At 46.0% G+C, this 21,529-nt stretch overlaps 1 protein-coding gene across 1 annotated transcript; it reads right to left on the bottom strand.

The window, feature by feature from the left end:
- Window positions 1-525: 525 nt before the first annotated feature.
- On the bottom strand, window positions 526-18,724 carry NLRP12 (NLR family pyrin domain containing 12). The gene is made up of 10 exons (XM_015242761.3): window positions 18,323-18,724; window positions 17,549-17,629; window positions 11,952-13,644; window positions 10,801-10,971; window positions 9,663-9,833; window positions 8,409-8,579; window positions 7,226-7,396; window positions 4,383-4,553; window positions 2,185-2,355; window positions 526-1,402 (listed from the first exon to the last, which is right to left on the bottom strand). Exons 1-10 carry the CDS (start codon window positions 18,714-18,716, stop codon window positions 1,315-1,317), a joined length of 3,282 nt encoding a protein of 1,093 aa, XP_015098247.3. The 5' UTR covers window positions 18,717-18,724; the 3' UTR covers window positions 526-1,314.
- Window positions 18,725-21,529: the final 2,805 nt, after the last annotated feature.

Raw genomic sequence — 21,529 nt, 5'->3', positions numbered from 1 at the left:
TTTTCCTCCAGCCCCAATTGACCCCTTTTAATAAACTGAATGTTCGGTCGCTCCTGGTCCATGTCTGTTCTTTGGGAATGGCAAGGAGGTTGTGGGTATAGACTTGAAATAGTGATTCACAATTTCTACACTCCATTTACAGAAACTCCATTTATAGAAGTTGGCTGTTTGTATATAATGGAGGAATTTGAACATCACTTGTGGGTGTCCTATCTCTTTACAAACTGCCCGGTGGCCCCTCCCCACGCTATTCCAGCTCCCGGGCCATTAAGTGACCAGCAAATTCAAGCCCTGGGAACTATGTTGTTGCTAGTTAATATATTATACTGTGAAACCAGAAAATCTACCTTTAAGGGGCATGCTCTGCATTCATACCCACAGATTTCATTAACCCCGATGCAGACTAAGGGTTGAAGTGGGGGTCAGCCTTAAAGAGCCTGGCCCAATTAGGGGTTTGTGGAAAGCTGTTGCAGAAGCTGTTCAAGGTGGGGTGGGCTCGGGCTCTGAGGCTTGGGAAGCCAAGGGCTCTGTACCTAATATTTATTGGGTTCATAGTGGTTGTGTGCATAGCCAGGATATTGATGGCCACGGGAATGAGGTCCTCAGGGACTGGGCTTAACCAACCAACATCTTTAGGTTACAATATCGCAAAATCTTAAAATACTGCTTCATAACGCTGGCTCTTCCAGATAGCTTCAGCCCGGTAGGCTCATGCTGTCCTGAAGTTTTCCACCAGTCATTGACATAGCCTGAAGTTTCCTGGTTCACGCCTTCAGTGAAATGGTGTGGGTCAGCCTGCAGGTTTCAACCACCGTCCTGGCTCCGGCCAGGGCGACCAGAGTTAAGGTGCAAAAACAAGGTTGCAAGGGGGGTTGGTGTGGCAATTGTTCAAAGTTGCACCGGCCTTCCAAACTGTCCCAATAATTGAGAATAAGGTTACTCAGCTCCTGCACAGCTGGCATGTAAGCTAAACGCTTTGTCGTTGGGGGCTGTCTTAGGCATTTTAAGACATTTATCCTCTTCCCACTAGACACAAGTAGCTCCCCCACACCAACATCCTCTGACACTGCCATGTTCCCCAGTGGGGACACGAAAATGGCCCTCAGTTGTGAGCTGCTCTAGAATCTGGCCCTGCCCTGAATTCTCTCCAGGGCACCAACATTCCCAGACCTAAACCTCCAAGCTCCGTAGACCCTCAAGCAGCAAGGGTTATCCTGCAGCGGATTTTCTCTTGAAGAGCTGGATTGTTGGTTAGCGAGTCCCGGGATGATCCTCCTCCGTCCTGACTGCAAGGGAAGCAGCCGATGGAACCATTCAGCAGCCAATGTCCAAGTAAGGTTTCATTACTCGAAGTGCTGCCAGACTTCTGTGGGTCACTTTATTCAGGTCTATTCCAAATAACCTGAGGACACAGAGGGGAATGCTTCAGGCCTCTGTTGCGGCACTCAACCCACCTATCAAGTGTATCATGCATTCTGCCTGCCCATTAAAATATGTAATTCTTGAGGGACTGTGTAGCTCAGTGCCTAGCCTGCACGAGGTCCTGGGTTCAATCCCCAGTACCTTCATTAAATAAATAAACCAAATTACCTGCCCCCTCCAAGAAAATTTTTAAATACATAACTCCATTAGCTAGGCCTTCATTTGACACCGAGTCATATTGGGAAATAGGCTTACGCTAAGCTACACACCATTTTAAGTCCCTGACCTGTGTTTAACTCATTTAATTTGTAACCTTTTTCCTTTTCTTGGGGTTGGGAGGGGAGACAATTAGGTTTACTTATCATTTTTTAATGGAGGTGCTGGGAATTGAACCCAGGGCCTCGTGCTTGCCAACCACGCACTCCACCCCCAAGCTACTCCCGCCCCCCTGCAGTAATCATCTTACAAAAAAGCAACTATATTTTCCTCATTTTACAGACAGGGGTACTGAGGTGCAAAAAGGTTGAATAATTTACAAAAATACATCACAAAGTTGGTAAGTGATGGAATTAGAATTTGAGACCAAGCAGAGTAATTAGAGATTCTCACTAATCTACAAGGGCCTCATTTGACAGATTAGGAAATAAATACTCAAGCTTTCTAGATTATTTGTTTCTCCAAGCTGGGTCTCAATTATTGACCTTTATTCCCGACTCCAAGCCCAGTGTCCGGCCTCCTCCAGAAGCAGGGCCCATCTCTCACCAGAGGACTCGGAGCTTGCAGCCAGGATGACTCAGCCTCTTGCATAGCAGCCTGACACCTGTGTTGCCCAGGGCGTTGTTGGTCAGATAAAGCTCCGTGAGGGTCTGGTTGACCCCTAGGGTGGAAGAGATCTCCTCACATGCTTTGGCTGTGAGGCCGCAGCTGTCCAGCCTGTGGACGATAAGAAGCGGTTGGAGCAACATCAGGAACCACTGTTGGAAAGTGTCGTTTTCACAGGGAATCAGGATGGTGTTTTGTAAGGATGCATTTATTATTACTATTATTATTTTTAAGGATCAATTTCAGAAACAGTGGAGAAGAACTGAACCAGTCTAGGTTAAGGGCGATGTAGTGATGGGAAGCATTTAAAAAAGGCATTTTAAGGATGTTCTTCAATTAATAATCCATCTATAATGGACATCTCTTAATTCTGCAGCCAAGTCTCCATTTTGCCTTCTGCAATTCTATCCCAATGTCTCATTGAAACCCCAGTCTCAGTCTACCTATGTTAACACTGTCTCTATCAGTGGATATAGGCTCCAGGCCTAATGTGGTTAGTTTCCATATGCCCAGCCACCCAAAACCAGTGAATCAGAATCATACTTTTCCTGGAGCTAACCTTAACTGATAATGGAGCCAATACAGCAATAAGTATAGAAGATAATGGAGATCAAGTATCTATATGCCTAGATCGAGCCATACCTGAAACCTAACCGTTTCAGTTACATAAGTCAATCAATGCTTTTTTTTTTTTTTTTTTCCTTTTTCCAGACGTCAGTATGACTTGGGCTGCCACCTGCCTGAACACTACGCCATCTGGTTCCCTTCGATTCCTATTCTGTCTCCAATTGTGTTTCCTTCCTGTTTTCTCTGCTGTTACACCAAAAATAAAAATAGGTAGCATTTATTGAAGACCTACTGTATAGTGAGAGTCTTATTAACAGCTTTACGTCTGCTTTATCATTTATGCCCCCCAGCAACCTTTTGAAATAAGTCCTGTCATGGCTGGGATGTTAAATGGAAATACTTTCATCTTAGTTTGGCTGAGGCTGTGAGGCCATAGATTTGAGCTTCCAAAACGAGTTACAAGACAATAGTTCAGGACTTGCAAAGGAAGAGAAAAAACCAGTTTGGTGACCTATAATCACTCCCATCACAGGTACAGAAGGGTCAGGAGTAGGACATATGGTGAGAGCAGGGGAGGGGGTTGTGCAAGGAGGTTGACCCAGATTCCACATCAGAAGACTGGGCAGTGAAGGCACCCCCAACAGAACTCACATGCAACTCCCCACCCCCAAGAGAGGGAGCATTCGGATGTCTGCCAGACTGAGGGGATGGTACTAATATCCCAGAGGGACTCTAGCCACACCAGTTAAGGGGGAGATGCTGTCCCTAAGCCCCCACCTAGTCCCCAGTTACCCAATGCCCCAGATAAGCAAGAGGCTCACAAATGGAAGACAATTAAAATAAAAACAAGTATGCCTCCAAAAACAGACTCAAGGACCTAGAAAACAAACCATGGTTACTATCAGGAGGGATAAATTAGGGGTTGGGGATTAACAGACACACATTTCTATATACATAAAATAGATCAACAACAAAGAGTGCACAGGGAGCTATATTTAATTTCTTGTAATAACATATAATAAAAAAGAATCTGAAAAGAAAAAAATATGTATGTATATGTATGTATACATATAACTGAATTACATTGCTGTACACTTGAAACTAACACTGTAAATCAACTACATTCAATATAAAATTTTTAAAAAATAGATATGCTTCATCTCATTCTAAGCCTTGTCGGCTGGGGGCCAGGCTGGTTTTGGAAGAACAGAGGAGTGTTCATTAACATTCGCCTGGAATTTACACTGGGCCAGACTGAATTTTTTATTTTATAAAGGTTATGGAAAGGCTACAAATCTGCCCAGGTAAATGTCAAAGGAAAGGGGAGTTCTACAGAAGGTGTTTAAAGGCAATGACTGGAAGGGAAATTTTGGCATTTTACGTCTGTATTCCCACAGAGGATGAATTTGTCCACCACTTGTTGGCAATAGTTTTTCTTTCTACTTCTGGGCATATTGCATCTTCCAAAGTGATGGAGGGGGTAACCGTTCAACGGCAAAAGCACAAAGACAGAAAAACGCTCCCACCCCAGGGGCCACCAAGACCAGCGGTCCTGACTCCCGGCCACTCACCACAGTTTCTGGAGCCTGCAGGTGGGGTGTCGTAGCCCCTCACACAGCAACCACATGCCGAGGTCTCCCAGGTCATTAAAACTCAGGTCCAGCTCCCGGAGATGCTGGTTGACCTGGAGCACAGCGGAGAGACCCTCGCAGGCTGCGGAGCTGAGCCGGCAAATGCCCAGCCTGGAAAGATACCAAGCAGCGATCAGAGCTGACCCACCCCTTCCGCACACATCTGCAGCTTCGGGAGTCAGAAGTGCAACTGTATCGTATAGCATTGCCCGCCTAGTTTCCAGTGATTCCTGCGTGTCCTGAGACAGCTACCTGTGCCATGAAAACCCAAACTCCCCCTTTCTCCGTGTGTGTTAGTTTCCTCGGGTGACATGCAGGATCTATGTAAATATGATTATTTGCAAGTGGCTGGCCTGATTCTGCTGACCCAGGGGAAAGGACACAGGCTCAGCCAATGCGAGCCACGTTGGGGTAGCTGGACCAGTGCTTTCTCAAATTTGCCTGGAAGGCTAAATGTCCATGAATAACTAAGAAAATTTGCAAAAAAAAAAAGCAAAAGGAGTTTCCTAACAGCAGGGCATATTACAAATTGTAACGATTACAATTGGAATAGGAACAGAGACCAGTGGAAAGGAGAAAGTCAAACACCACATGGGAGAATGGTTTACAATAGAGTCAGCATTACAAGCGAGCAAGGAAAAGATACTTTATTAAATGGTGTTGCAAAAATTGAAGAAAAATAAGTTGGATTCCACTTAACTACCCATATAAACATAAAAAGAAATTGGGCATATTTTTGCACTGGGAGAGGATTTCTTAGAAACGTCACAAAAATACATACCATAGATACACACTATGTATAAAATAGATAAACAACCACGTCCTACTGTATAGCACACAGGGAACTATAGTCAATATCTTATAATAAACTACAATGGAAAAGAATCTGAAAAAGGATATATATATATATATAACTGAATGTAAAAAGAATATACATATATACAACTGAATCACTTTGCTGTACACCAGAAAATAACACAATGTTGTAAATCAAGCACATTTCAATTATAAATAAATAAATAAATATATCATAGAAATATGTCTGGAGTTGACCTCAAAACATAGAGATTTCTACTTGTTGAAAGAATCTATGGACAAGTTGACAGATTGATGACCTTCTGAGAAGGCATTTCCAAAGTATGCAGTCGACAAAGGATTAATACCTAAAATACTTAAGGGAACATCTGCAAATCAACAAGACATAGAACACATGCTAAAGAAATAAATAAACTACATGACTAGGCAGTCTACAGGATGGGGAAACTACAAAACCTGAGAAGAATGTGAACTGATGCCCCACGTCACTCATTATGAGAAAAAAAATACCACTTAAAAACATCTTACACCCATCGAAGTGCTAAAAATGGGAAGTTGAATCATCATAAAAATATGGGGAAATAGGAGCTCTCTTAAACTGCTGCTTCTTTCTAGAGGACAATGTGGAATTATTCTGAGATATCAAGTATGCAAATTCAGTGTGATCCAGCATGTACCCCCAGGTGGAATCGGTACGAGGATTCAAAAAGACACATGTACAAGAAGGTACATCACAACATTGTACACGGTTCTAGCGGTGGGGTTTGGGCGGATCGACATTTGATACATGCAAAGGATGGAACACAGACTGGTCTCAAGGAATAAATTAGACACGCTTATACCAACCTGAACAGATCTTCGAAGAATAAAGATATGTTGGGAACAAAAAGAGACGTTGATGAGATGCAACATTTATGTAAAATAAAGACATGAGTGCCTACAGATGAGATCAGGGGAGGGCAAGGAAGCAGACAAAAATAAAACAAAGGCGTGTGTGGGTCCATAGCGATACTGTGGCACCAGCAGAGAATTCTGAGCGTTCTAATTACATGTACCGCAGTGTGAAAAGGAAATGTTTAAAGGTGCAATAGAGAGGAAGGTCTGAAGAAATGGGACATAGATTTATCCTAATGCTCTAAACGCAAGAAACACAATAGAAGCCACCCTATGGCTCAATGTCTCAGAAGGAAAAAAAAAAATCTTTCAGAGCAAATGACATCAGGTAATTGATGATGCTACCGTAGGACCAAAAAAAAAAAAGATTTTCTGACTCTCCTTTGGGACTACAAAGAAAGAAAAAGAATTTTCTGAAAATTGACCATTGACAGCCTGGCTGCATTTTCTTTTTGTTCATTTGTTTTTTTCATCTGTGCATTTGTTTAGTCCTCTGTTCCCTCATTTTAAAATATATGCATAGAAAAATAACAAAAAAATTTTTAAGATTAAAATTTTTTAAAAAGAAAAAGAAAAAATATGTATTTCTAAGCACTTCTGAGCCAGGTCTTTCTTATAGCAGTCATTGGAATACAGAGTTGCAACAGCTCCTGCAATTTTGAAATACTGCACACACACACACACACACACACACACACACACAGAGATACACAAATTACAAATTTTGATAAGTGATGCTGAGAAGTACAAGGTCAAATAGTATCCTAAAACTAGGAACCCAGACCTCATCTAGAGGTTAGGGGAGGTGTCCCTGAGGAATAAGACATTTGTTTTCAGTTCTAAGAGATGAAACAGGTGTTATCAGGGTAAAGAAAAAAAAGTTGAAATCAGAGGAGAAGTGCATTCCAGGAAGAAAGAACTGCTTGTGTAAAGGCCCTGTGGCAGGAAAACCTTTGAAAGGAGGCTAACATAGCTAGAGCTTAAGAAGGGAGCGAGATGGTCCCACTGAGCCCAGACAGGAGGGCAGGGATTGTGAATTTGGACCCTAGGATGGGGAGCAAAGCAGGACTCACCGGAGAGTCTGGAGTTTGCACTGGGGATGCCTGAGACCTTCACACAGCAGCAGCACCCCGGGGTCCCCCAGGTCATTCAGGCTTAGGTCCAGCTCCATTAGGCTCTGGTTCACACTGAGGGTGGAAGCCAGGTCTTCACAAGCAGCCGCAGTGAGGTGGCAAATCTTCAACCTGCAGGAAATCCAGTTCAACATACGTTATGGAGTGCTTCCTGCACAACGCTAGTTTTATCCTCCCTGCCCCCAAATTAAACAACTTGTTTTAAAAATGGTCAAAGGCTTGAATAGACATTTCTCCAAAGAAGACATACACATGGCCAGAAATCACAGAAAAAGGTGCTCAGCATCACCAGTCACCAGGAAAAGGCAAATCAAAAGCACAGTGACATCTCACCTCGTCCCCACTGGGATGGCGACCACCCAAAACCCAGAAAATAACAAGGGCTGGGGAAGATGTGGAGAAGCTGGAAACTTTGTGCACTAATGGGGCTGTAACTGTAAACGTAAAATGGTTCGGCCACCAAGGGAAACGATATGTAAATAAAAAATGCAGAATTTTGGAAATGTGAAATAGTTCGACCACCCTGGAAAACAATATGGTGGTTCCTCAAAAAAGCTAAAAATAACCATATGATCGGCCACCCCTCTCTCTCCCTCTTCGGAGATGGCCCACACTCTGTGTATAGAGTGTGTACCTACTTTTAATCTGAGCACCCAACCCCCACACCTCATGGCCTTTCTCTTACCTTTCAATGTATCTCTCTGAATAAATCTATCTTTACTCAAAAAAAAAACAGAACAAAACCATATGATCCATCAACTCCACTTCTGGTTATATATCCAAAAGAACTGAAAGCAGGGGCTTAAAGAAATATTTGTATGCTAACGTTCACAGCAGTATTCAAAAGAGCCAAAAGGTGGAAGCAACCCAAGTGTCCATTAACGGATGAATGAATGGGTGAACAAAATGTATTATATACATTTGATTTATGAATGTATAAACATATATAATGGAATATTATTCAGTCTTAAGAAGGAACTTCTAACATATGCTATAACATGGATGAACCTTGAAAACATCATGCTACGTGAAATAAACCAGTCACAAAAAGACACTGACTTGACGATTCCATTTCCATGAGGTATCAGAGTAGTCAGACTCACAAAGGCAGGGTAGAACTCACCACAAGATTCGCAGCCTGCAGTCTGGGTGCCTCAAGCCTCGACCCAAGAGCCTCAGGCCCGAACCCTCCAGCGCATTTCCTGTGAGATCCAGCTCCGCCAGATGTCGACTGGTGCTGAGCACGGAGGCCATCTCCTGGCAAGCCCCCGCGTCCAGCTGACACTTCCTCAACCTTGGGAGGAAAGAGGCGTAGAAGAGGGAAGAGGGTGTCATCTGGCTACTCTGTGTCCTGATGGCGCCGCCCTGGCCTGCTTAATCACCCAACATGAACCCACACGTAACACTAAAGCCACAGAGATGAACAGGACTTTGTCATTCCCAGCAAGGAGAATCTTCTCTAATCAGACAAACGGGTGAGCCATGATGACCCAATGTAGGGGCTGCCCCTGAGGCAAGACAGCACCATGGTTCTCATGGGGTCTCTAGATCTCAGCAACCTGCGTTCACATCCACCCCCACCTCCACCCCACCACACCGCCAAGCCTGTGACCGCAAGTGAATTTTCATCTGGTCTCAGTTTCATGTTATGAGCACCACGTGGCCATGTCTCAGGGTCACTGACTGTCAAACTAAGGCAGTAATAGTGCCTACCTCCTAGGGTTGCTGTGCGGATTACATAACTTACTAAAGGGAGCGGCTGTGCAACCAGCCCCACACGTGGTGAGCGCTCCGTCAGTGGGAGCTACTGGTTGTTAAAACTACCGTGGTGAGGCGGGAGGGTAACAGCTCAGTGGTGGAGTGCATGCTCGGCATGCACGAGGTCCCGGGTTCAACCCCAGTACCTCCACTGAAAACAGAAGGAAAAAAGTGATGTTCAGAAATGTGGTTTGAGGGGAGAGGGTATGGCTCAGTGGTAGAGCACATGCTTAGCATGCAGGAGGTCCTGGGTTCAATCCCCAGTACTTCCCATACCCCCCAAAAAACAATAAATAAACTTAATTGCTGCCCCTCTAAAATATTTAAAATTTTTAAATAAATAAATAAATACAAATTTAAGGAAAAAAAAACATGGTTTGCACGGTGCAACAAGCAGGGTGTGGCTTCTGGGTAGGCAGGGAAATACTCAGAGTCAGAAGAGGTGAGAAAGAGGTTCTCCAAAGGGCAGAGAGTCCAGGGCAGGGGTCTAAGGTCTTGGGTCTAAGGGCAGCCCTAATTCGAGGCAGAAGTTTGGGGATCAGCATTTAGGGAGATCTTCAAGCCCCAGGGGAGAACAAGGTGGCCCCGGAAGACCTGTTCCCGGGGGCTGGAGACTCACTGCAACATCTGTAGCCTGCACTTGGGATGCCGGAGCCCCTCACAAAGCAGCTTCATGCCCGGCAGCCCAAGATCGTTGCCGCTCAGGTCCATCCTTACTAAGTGTTTGTTGGCTGTCAGCGCGGCGGTGAGGTCCTGGCAGGCAGAGCTGGAAACTTGGCACCGCTTCAACCTGGGATTGAAAGAAGAAAAAAGCCAAGGGGTCTCATCTGTGGTCGTTCTGTTCAGTCTGCTCCTTGTCCCTTCTCTCCCTCCTTTTTTTGGCCTGTACCTATTTTCCCCCTTTTTCTAAAGCAAAAGGAAGGAGATGAGGGGTCTCCAGGGGCTGAGGGGAGGCAGATCGGCATGCTGCTCCTTTTTGGTGTGTGATGAAAATGATCTGGAATTAGATCGTGGTGATGTTTGCACAATCTTGTTTGTTTTTTGTTTTGTTTTGTTTGGTGGTGGAGATAATTAGGTTAATTTTATTTGTTTTTATTTTAAGGGAGGTACTGGGGATGGAACCTAGGACCTTATTCATGCTAAGCATGCACTCTACCACAGGGCTGCCCCACCCCCTGCACAATCTTGTGAATATACTAAAACAAAACAGAACAGCACTGAGTTTTCTGGTATATGAATCACATCTTATTTTTAAAAATAAAAGAAACAAGAGTAATGTAAAATGTTTTGGTGCTTGGCAGTCAAGGAAATGCTTTCAAAGAGGCTGCATTATGAGAGGAACTCAAGACCTCTCTCATTCACTCTTCTCCATTTCTTTTCTCCATCACTACAAGAAGGGAATTAAGTTAAAATGAAGTTATTAGGGTGGACCCTAGTGCAATGTGATGGGTGTCCTTGAAGAGAGGAAATTTGGACAGACGCACACAGAGGACATGTGAGGACACAGGGAGAAGGTGGCCATTGCTTCTTAAGGAGAGAGATCTCAGAAGAAACCAGGCCTGCCCAGGCCTTGATCTCAGCCTTCTGGACTCTAGAATTGTGAGAAAATCAAAGTCTGTTGTTGCAGTCACCCAATCTGTGGAACTGCGTTGTGGGACCCTGAGCAAACCAGCACACCACCCTATGTTCTTTCTGGCTGAGCCCCGTGGGATGGAGCAGCAGGGCCACCAGACGTGCGCAGAGCAGCCCAGACTCACCTCAGATTCTGAAGTTTGCAGTTGGGATGTCTGAGTCCTTGACAGAGCAGCTTCACCCCCCGGCCCCCCAGGGCATTGCTGTACAAAACCAGCTCCACGAGGTTGGGATTGGTGCTCAGGGCAGAAGCAAGCTGTTCGCTGTAAGCATCTGGTAAGACGTTTCTCTCGGGCCTGCATGAAGGGAAGATAGGACGGTCGCTTTACCAAGATGGTGTCTGGCCCTTGTATGTCACATCACAATTTATGAAGCATTTTGCCATCTTTGTAATAAATGAAAGATATTTATTTTAATACTCATACTAGTGGTCCTCAAACTTTTTTTTTTTAGTTTGTTTATTTGACGGAGGGGTAATTAGGTTTGTTTGTTTATTTATTTATTTAATGGAGGTACTGGGGACTGAATCCAGGACCCTCTTCCACTGAGCTATGCCCCCACCCCGCTTGCCCATTTATTTACTATTCTTTGTCTATCTTCCCTCTCATCCCGATGTTTGCTCTGGCAGGGGCACTGGCTGGCTTATTCACACAGTCTTCAGTCTATAAAAAAGTGCACAAGGTAGATGTGGGGAGGGGATAGCTCAGTGGTAGAGTGCGTGCTTAGCATGACCGAGGTCCTGGATTCCATCCCTAGTACCTCCATAAAAAATAAAAAATGAATAAGTAAATAAACCTAATGTTAACTTTAAAAAATTAATTAAAATTAAAAATTTTTTAATTAAAAAAATTTTTTTTCAATTTGCTCATCATCACCCGGCCCATAGCTTTGGAGAAACTCAACTGCCCCACAAAAATTAAAAAAAAAAAAAAAAAGTGCCTGATCCGCAGATATAAGGCCCTTGATAATATTTGTTGATTGAACACATTCTCCTTGACACGGGCCCCAATTTCGTCTGATGCGTGTGGTTTAAGAGCAAGAAAAACACTTGGACACCTCTGACATTGGGGCCCAGAGCATTCTTTATGGTGGAGGCTGTCCTGTGCATCTTAGGATGTTTTTACAGCGTCTCTGCGAGCATCCCTCCGATCTCGCCTAACTGTGACCACCAAATATTTCTCCAGATATTGCCCAGTATCTCCTGCGGTGGGGGCAAAGTCCCCCCAGGCGAGAAGGGGAGCACGAGCTTGGACCGAGAGCCCCAGCAAGTACTCACAGCTGCGCGGGAGGCGCCTGGGGCCATCTCAGCCCGTCTTCCCCGTCCGCGTTGTAGGCAGCCCCGTACAGCTGCAGCACCTGGGCGCTCCTGCAGCTCTGCGCACAGAACGAGGAAACCATGTGTTCCATCTTGGTGGAGACATTGCTGACCACGACCACTTGGAAGTGGCTCAGGGCTTGTTGGATAAATTCCTCCTCCTGGAGCTCGTACAGACAGCTGAAGAATTCCAGGGAGCCCTGCTTCAGGGTAGGACCCTCGCTCCGAGCTTTGCTTTGGATCCACTCCAACAGTTCCACCTTGATGTGAGGTGAGACCTTCCAGCAAAGAGTCTTCTCCAGGTAGCTCCTCGTCTCCTCGTTCAGGAGTCCGAACAGGAAGCGCACGGTGAGGGCCAGGAAACTCCGTTCTGAAAACCCGTATTCAGCCAGCAGCCGCCTGACGCTGCGCTCTGGGCCGGGCCCCCCTTCCCCATCATCCAGGACGTAGTACATGGCGGCGAAGAATTCCTGGAAACTCAGGTGGATGAAGCCGTAGAACTTCTCACAGTTGATGTCCTTCTGGAAGATGTCCATGTTGAGGAAGGAGGAGACATCCGCCGCATCTAGGCCGTGCTTCCGGAGGTCCTGCTCCTCAAACAGGATCTTCTGATTCCAGAGCCCGTCCGCCGCCAGGGAGCACAGCCCTCTATGGTTGGGCGGGGACTTCAGGGCTGGGGTCCCCGGCTTGGGTTGCAGCAAACTCAGAAGGTAGAGCATGTACACGGCGGTCGTGGTCCTGGACGTCTGGCGTAACAGCCCCCCACCCTCCAGCTGCTGCTTGAGGCAGGTGCAAACCACCCAGCACACCATGGGGACGAAGCACAGGGTGAAGAGGGGCTCGTTGTCCCTCACAAAACTGAAGGCTTGGCCGGCCTGCTCCTCGCTGTGGAAGTACTTGTAGAAGTACTCCCTCCTTTCTGCCTCGGAGAAGCCCAGGATCTCCACGTGCCTGGGGTGCTCGAGCAAGCGGTGGAGTTTCTCCAGAGCCGTGGGCCGCGTGGTGATGAGCAAGGACAGCTCGGGCAACAGCTTCTTCCGAATCAGGCTGCTAAGGAGAACCTCCGTGGGCCGTTCCTTCTCCCAGCAGAGGCACCAGGGGCCCTGCGGGTCGTGGAAAGATGGCTTGAGCTCGTCAAAGCCGTCGATAATGAAGAGGAGGCGCTCAGGAGCCTGGACAAGGTCCTGGAGGGGCACGCTGGGCTCAGGCCAGCAACTGGCGATGAGGTCTTGTGCGCTCCTCTCTGTGGTACCTTGATTCATCTCCCTGCAGTTGATGTAGAAGAGATAATCAAACCTGTCTTGGAAGAGTTTCCCATCCGCCCAGTCCAGCATCACCTTGTGGGCCAGCATGGATTTGCCCATCCCGGGCGCGCCCTGCAGGACCACGGTGCGCGGCGGCTCCGGGCGCTCCTCGTCTGGTTCAAAGAGGGCCTCTATCTGGATGAGGCTGGCCTGGTGGCCTGCGGTTCTCGCATGTCCCCGGCCTGTGTCCAGAAGCTTCTGCTGGGTCCACATGGGATTGGAGTGTTCCTTCACCAGGAGGAGCCGCGTGTACCGATGGCTGAGGTTGACGCACTCGCCGAGGCGCGCATTGCGGTCTTCCATCAGCCGGAATTTCCTGCGGACATAGTCCCTGTAGGTTTCCCGGGGATCTGACGGACAGGAATGGAGGACCGTGGAAGACTCATCAGCAACCTTTAATGAATTCACGAGTTAAAGCAAACTGTGGCCTAGCGTCCTGCAATAGCCTTGGGAGAATTTTCTAGATGGAGCCTGAGAAACTTGGGGCTTCCCCATAAAGGTCTTGAAGGAGGATTAATAAAATTGCAATAGAGAATAAACTTTGTCCTGTTGGAAGTTTACAGGGACACCACGGCCTGACCCACACTGACGGCTGTAAGAACAAAGAGTGCCTGCGGCAAGAAGTTTGCAAACAACCACCCGCACCCCCTCCCTTGTTTTTTGTAGAAAAGGAGCCTGTATCCTGACTAGAGCAGGATGGGTCTCCAAGACATGATTCTGCCATCCCCTTTCCGAATAGAGTCTCTACTCCTTGCCACAACACCTCGTCTCCCGATTTGTTGGCCTGTCGTGCGGCGAGCAGACCGAGTTTGGACTCGGCAACAAAACGGCCGCACTTAGGCTAGCAGATCACTTGTCCGTATGCTCACCCTTAAAACAGTCAACTGACCTGACTGACTGGCTGCTGCTCACAGCTCCAGGCCCACTGTTAAAACTAAAGCTACTGACCTTACTGTTTCTACGTTATTCCAGTCATCAAAAGCTATAATCATGCTTGGTCTCTGAGTCAATACCCAGGGAGAAGGTCACAGGACTGTAACCTTACAAAATAGCCGGAATTACCAAGAAGACCACACCATGAGTGCTTACGAGATAAAGAGATCTAACCTCTGGCCTCTACAGAATTGGTCACCTGGAGGTATCATGACGCCATTCTGAGTCTTCTGATGAGAAAATGATTCTGTTGATTGTTCTGCTTTACTGTTTGAGCTCTGGCTGTATACCCGCCCCACCCCATCCCCAAGGTGGGCTCACAGTTTTGAAGGCACCAGCCTGCTGTGCGTCCCCTTTGCCCGGCAAAGCAATAAAGCTGCCTCTTTTTTTTTCTAAGCTCCAAGACCTTGTCTCTGGGTTATATGGCTCGTCAGGGATGGGGACCGATCTTTCTGTAAGTCTTCCCTTCTGGTGGGAAGCGGAGGCATTAGCGTGGGAACTGCTGTAATGCACAGTACTCTCCTTCCTGCTCAAAGAGCGGTCCACGGACCAGCCGCGCTGGCCTCACCATTCAGGCTGATGGAAGACGCAGTGCTCGCCTAGAGGAACCGCCAGCCTCAGCTATCGCTAAGGAACACTTAAATGCCATCCTGAGCCCACCTCAGAGCTGGTTGGAAATGCGAAATCTTGAGCCCTACTCCCCACCTCCTAAATCAGAAACTGCATTTCTAAGGAGATCAGCTGCGTGATTTGCATACATGTTGCTCCCAAGTTTTCTCTACCCCCTTGGAAAAAACGTAGATGTACATCAGCACTGGAGAACGTGTCCGTTCTACAAATCCTTTACTTAAATTCTCTTTGGGAAAGTCCACTTGGCATAATGCCTTGAATAATCTAAACAGTCTTGAGTCCCACCCAGCCCCGCCCTTCCCCAGGGACATTTGTGAAGTCTGGAGATAGTCCTTGTTGTCACAACTTGGTGGGGGGGCTACTGCCATCTAGTGGATAGAGGTCTTCCAGTGCACACGACAGTCCCCCACCACAAAGAATGATCCAGCTCAAAGTGTCAACAGAGCACCCAGAGAAGTGCCTCACCCACCACTGGCCGTCCTCCTCCGCCCACACACACAGCCTTCCTGCCGCACACCCTGGCAGCATCACAGAGGGAATCCCGGGCGATCAGCTGCACTCCTTTCTCTCCAGCATCAGTCTACAAGCCCTGCCTTTGTCTCCTTTGAATCTTTCTGTCCCCTCCCTTCTCCTCCATCTACAAGACCCCGTGTCCTAGCTGATCCCTCGCCCTCTTCTCACCTCCTGTAGACTCCCATCTCCAGTTCATTCCCCTGAATCTAACCCCTACACCAACCCCAAAGGGGAACGTTTCAGACCCACCTGTGACCCTGTTCCTCTCCTGGGCAAAGCCCTTTCATGCTCCCATTGTCCTCCTGACAAAAATCTAAGCTCTTCAGAGCATTCACGGCTGTTGCCTACCTTCCTCGCCTCATCCGCGGCCACTCTCCCAGTGCCCTGTCCCGACAGTCCCACCCAATCTGCATTCCTCTCAGTCCCTTGCTCCACAAGTCTCCTGTGGTGAAAAACATTCCCCTAATTGACTACCACTGCTCTAAAACCCGTTAGAAAAAGGACACCTGTGAAGTAGGGGGTGGGTATGGATGCTCTGCTTCCATATAAGTGAGAAAATTGAGGCTCCAAAGGCAGGAATAACTTGTCCAAGACTGCCTGGCTGGTAGGTGGTAGAAATGAAAACCCAAACTTGGTCCTCCGACTCCAGGCTGTTAATCCCTCCCGCCTGCTGGACGCTTTAGACTTGAGCTGCCCAGTGCAGCAGCCACTGGCCCCACAGGCTACTGAGCACTTGACACGTGCCTCGTGCAAATTAGGGACTGGATTTTCAATGTTCATTTTCATTAACTTTATTTAATGCATATGTAAATTGAAAAACTAACACTTGCTTCTGTGATTGAAAACCTTGCAAGTAGTTGGGAAACAACTTGAGGATGTGAATCTACCTTTTCAACTCTCATTTTTGTGAACTCTAAATATGGATCAAGTACTTTCAGTGAAAATTTAGAATTTGAAATAAGATGTGCTGTAAGTGTAAGAGACACTGGACTTTGAAGACTTAGTACCAAAAAAAAGAATGAAATATAAAATAAACAAAATGTTCCTACTGGATAGCACAGGGAACTCTATTCAATATCTTGTAATAACCTATAATAAAAAATATGAAAAAGAATATATATGTATAACTGAATCACTATGCTGTTTTCCAGAAACTAACACAACATTATAAATCAACTATACTTCAAAACCAAAGCAAAATAAAATAAAAAGAATGTAAAACATCTAATTAATAATGTTCCATATTGATCACATGGTAAAAGGCTAATATTTTGGACATATTGGGTTAAATGAAATATTTTATTAAAATTGATTTCAGTTGATTCTTTTTACTTTTTTTTTACTAGAAGATTACAAATGAAAAATGTGGCTCACATCCTATTTCTACTGTGCTAAATCAGCTTCCCAAATCATTATTTCTTTTGATGTTTCCAGAAACGGAGGCAGGCAGACATGGTACATTTTACAAATGGGGAAACTGAGACCCAGGTCCAGAGTCAATGACTCATCAAAGACCACATGATGAATCTACGCAAGGGAGCAGATTAGGATCCCTGGGGTTGGATTCTAGATCCAATGCACTGAAGATGCCCTTGAAAGAGTGTGAGTTGAGAATCACTGGTGTTTTATTGTTGACAGGGTGACTCTCCACCCAACAGCTCACACCCGTTTCTTCCTCGCCAACAATCCTGATTCTATTCAAGTGGTGGGTGTTCATCCCTTGAGTGCAGCGAAGCTGTCCCTTCAAAAGCCCTAGGGGATGAACTATGATCTTGCTCCACCAGTCACGGATGTGTGCCCCAGTCCTGGCCACTGAGTTACACAGTTAACGGACATTTACTGGGAGGGTTTTACTCCTGGATACAATGACAATGTCTTGAGGAAGAAAGCCCTTTGTCTGCCCTCTACCTTTTTTTTTCCCTGCTTGGAATTCACTTTTATATGAGACAGTTTGGTTGCCATTTTGCAACCATGAGGTGACAAGTCTTAGGAAAACTGAAACATAGGAAGTTGGGGCTTTAATGATGTCGTTAATCCGCCACATGAATTCTGCAACCACTCACCCCAAGACTTCTTGTTATAGGCAAACATTAAATAAATGCCCTTTCCGCTTGCTTTCCTTTCAGCCTGATACTTGTAACCTGAAGCATTGCCATGGATGCATGGCTTCTGGCTCACCTTTTCTTGGCGTTTCAGGGAAGACTTCCAGAAAGCATGCTGACTGGCTCCCCAGTGAGGACGGGCCACCAGATGGAGGGTCTGGAAGAGAAATTACAAATTACAAGCCAGCTGACATCACAGTGGTAACTTAAAATCAGCCATGCTAGGAGTACTGACACCACAAACTTGCATTCTTTGAAACATCTTTTATACCTGTGCATCTGGCACGTTTTTAAATTCAATACCTATTTATTGAACATCTTCTATTCTTTCATGAATTCCCCCCCAAAATCTTAATTAAGTACTTAAGTATGAAAAGTGGGGTTTCCAAGCCAGCCAGGGTAGTTGAGGGTGAAGAGCAGGAGGAGGAGGGAAAAAATGAGGAAAGAATTCACGGTGTGGGGAGGGTACAGCTCAGTGGTAGAGTGTGTGCTTAGCATACACGAGGTCCTGGGTTCAATTCCAAGTACCTCCATTAAATAAATACATACATACATAAACCTAATTACCCTCCCCCCAAAATAAAACAACAAAAAAGATAATAAAAATAAAATAGTTGGGAAAAAAAACTGGAGAAGGTAGTGCCTTCAAGTTTCTGATAGGCGAGTAAGAATTTTCCTGGCAGAGAAAACAGAGGGAGGGCGCCCCAGATAGAGCAGCATGAACAAAGGCCGGGGTGGGAGGGGGTGGGGGTGGGGGTGAGTTCGAGGCAGGTCTTGTGAGCTCAGCGATCATCAGGAAGCAGAAGGGACCTGGGGGGCTGCCGCCTTGGCCGTCCCATCACCTCCTTACCCCTCACCAGGTCCTCTCTCTGTCCTCTCTCCCACAGGTCCTTCCGGTTGATCCGCTCGAAGATGCTCAGGGTCAGCAGCCAGGCCTGCCGGACCCCGCAGTGTGCAGCGAGCAGCTGGGCCATCTCCAGGGGACCCGCGGGCTCCATCCGCCCCCAGGGGATCCTGCCCTCCTCGATCCCTGCCGCAGTCCCCAGGTATAACTTGAACTTCTTCAGCTCCGCAGCCTCCAGTTCCTCCAAGTAGGCGCAGAGGCGACAGAGGCCGTTCCTGAGCGGCGTTGCGGGCATGAGGGCGTCGCGGACGCGGAGGAGAGAGGCTGGAGGCTGGGATGTTTCTCTCCCCGGGACGGGCGACGCCACATGCTCACCGCGGACCATCGCAGGCAGAGGCATGAAAGAGAGGAAAGGCTTCTGTTGAAATAGTGCTTCCTCCCCTTTCAGTTCCCGCCTGCCCTGCCCACGCTCGCCAACGGGCCACTTTGAAGAAGAGGAAGTTGGGAGCGATTGGGAAATCGCAGGGGGCATTCGACTGGTCAGACTTCCTTTCTGTTCCCTCGGACCCGCTCCCTTGACCACTCACTCACTCTCTTTCCTTGTTCATCGCTCCTTTTTCCTGGCCTCCCCGTGTCTGCGGTAGATAACTGTCAGAATAGTTACTGCACGACCCCCTCCCCCCACCGTGGGAGAATTAGACCTCCTTTCCTTGGGTATCAGACTGGGATGAGTTACTGCCATTAGCCAATCGAATGGGAGCCAACGGTATTGTGAAATGTGGGCCAAAATGAGCAAATTTCTCTTCCAGATATTTTCTCTTATAGATGAGGAGATAGAAGCCCAGAGAGGCACATGGATTCTCCAACATCACACAGCTAAACAAGAACAGAGCTAGACACTGGATCTCCTTCAGCCCACCAGGCTGCCCTCTGGTGAATTAAAAGGACGATCTGGAGAAGGATGCTCCCCAAATGCTTATCAGTTGTTCCTGCTGGGGCGAGATTTAGGTGGGGTAGGGAGAAAGGAAGGATTTTATAACTGTGTAGTGTTTAAATTTTGTAAAATAAGTATGAAAAACTTTTATAAGTAAAGTTTACAAAATCATACATGAATACACTCATATTAATATTTTAGATTAGAGCCCACTCTAATGACCTCACTTAACCTTAATTATCTCTTTAAGGCCCCATCACCAAATGCAGTCACATTCTGATGTTGTGGGGTTAGGATTTCAACATGTGAATTAAGAACAGGGAGACACATTTAACCTGTAAGAGCTGTGGCCATCATTTGCTTCCCAGCAGCTAAAGCAGTGTCTGGAATACAGTACGTGCTCAATTATATTAGATGAGATATTTAATGAATGAATCACATGTACATGTAATATTTATGTGACCCAAGAGGAATATTTTTTTTTATTTATACCAGAAATTATCAAAAGGAGTGCCCAGTATCTCTTTGGGGAAATTTTTTTTTGTTGTTGTTAAAATACTTGAAATGAAAAAATTAGACTTTAACATTTTATTTACTTATTTTGTTTATGGGTTGTTTTTTGGGGGGGTGCTTTTTTTGGGGGTAGTAATTAGGTGTATTATTTATTTGTTTAGATGGAGGTTCTGGGGATTGGACCCAGGACTTCATGCATGCTGAGCTATACTCTCCCCCAAGAAATTAGGCTTTAAAGGCATGTCTCATCTATGAGTGGTGCTGACTGGATCATTATGCATGAGAAAGGAAATACGGAGAGAAATTGGGAAGAGGAAAGAGAAGAGAGTGGGGAGGGGAAGGGGGTCAAAGGATTCTGTGAGATGAGAATACTTTCCCTTGATCCGATCTCTCACTTTCATATGAAAATCATGAAATGATTGATGTAGGAGGATGTTTTATGGAAAGTTGTGAAGGATTTTTTAAATTGTTATTATTGGCCTTGTTTGATTAGGGGTATAAAACGGTTGGCAGAAGCAGGAGACAGAGCAAAGCATGAACATGTTATTTCACCAGAATTCATATAAATGGTGGCTCCTGTGGGTAGCAGGGAGCCCGTGGATGTTTCTGAGCACGGAAACAACGTGAAGAAAGTGTTTTGGGAGATGACTGAGGTTCTGCTGTCTTTCCAGGGACAGTGGTGCAACGCGGACATCCGCCAGCCTTGACACATCCCTCTCCCCGCCCACCCCAGCGCCTCAGCACTTTGCTGGCTTGTGAGTCTAGAAAAGTCACCTAACCTTCCTTCTGAACCTCTAAGGGCTTGGCAAAATAGTGAAGAAACAGGACACAGCATAAGTCCTTACACAATCTGTGTAAACTGGGAATTTCAGAAATGAGGTGTTTGGCTCTGACCCTTAAATGTGACATACTTTATTTTTAGTTGAAGTATAGTCAGTTACAATGTGTCAATTTCTGGTGAACAGCATAACGTCCCAGTCATGCAGATACATACATATATTCGTTTTCATAAATGTGACATACTTTAATTTTCTTTTTAAAAATTTTTTAATTAAAAAAATTTTTTTAACTTTAATTAAAAAAAATTTTTTAATATACTTTAATTTTCTACTCTCATTTCCCTCTTTCCTCAACCACCATCGCCTCTGGAAGTCTACGTATTCAATTGCTATTGCTGCTGGAAGACAGGTGAGGACAGATACCCTGGAGGGAAAGGGAGGGATCTGTGAGGGGCAGTAATGTTTTCTGGACTCAGAATACAGCTGGATTCATATATAAAGAACCTAGCTGTAGAAGTTAAGGAGCCGGCGGGGAGGGTGTGGCTCAGTGGTAGAGCTCGCTTAGCAATCATGAGATCCTGGGTTCAATCTCCAGTGTCTCCATTAAGTAAATAAATAAACCTAAGTCCCCCCAACAAAAAAAAAAATTTTTATTTTTGAAGAAGTTAAGGAATGGAACTGGGGTTACTGATCATTTCTGGGTACAATCTCAAAATCATGTCCCCAGTCAGTGTTTCTCCAACTCAAATGTGCCTGTCAATCACTGGGAGATCTTACTGAAATAAAGACTCTGATGCAGTGGGTCTGAGGTCCTGCATTTCTAACAGGCTCTCAGGTGGTGCGGCTAGTCCAAGTCCTTTGCGAGGAGCCAAATTTCTGTAAAGGACAACCCTCATGAAATGTCTTCAGAAGGTCTCAGTAGAGAGCAGATGTGAAGAAATAAATAAAAGGGATTTATATGAATGAAAAAAAAATGTGGGGTAACTT

This window comes from Vicugna pacos, chromosome 9 (genome assembly GCF_048564905.1).
Source record: "Vicugna pacos chromosome 9, VicPac4, whole genome shotgun sequence".
NCBI classification, from domain to species: Eukaryota; Metazoa; Chordata; class Mammalia; order Artiodactyla; family Camelidae; genus Vicugna; species Vicugna pacos.
The sequence above is the reverse complement of the archived record's forward strand: the minus strand, read 5'-3'. Positions and strand labels throughout refer to the sequence as shown.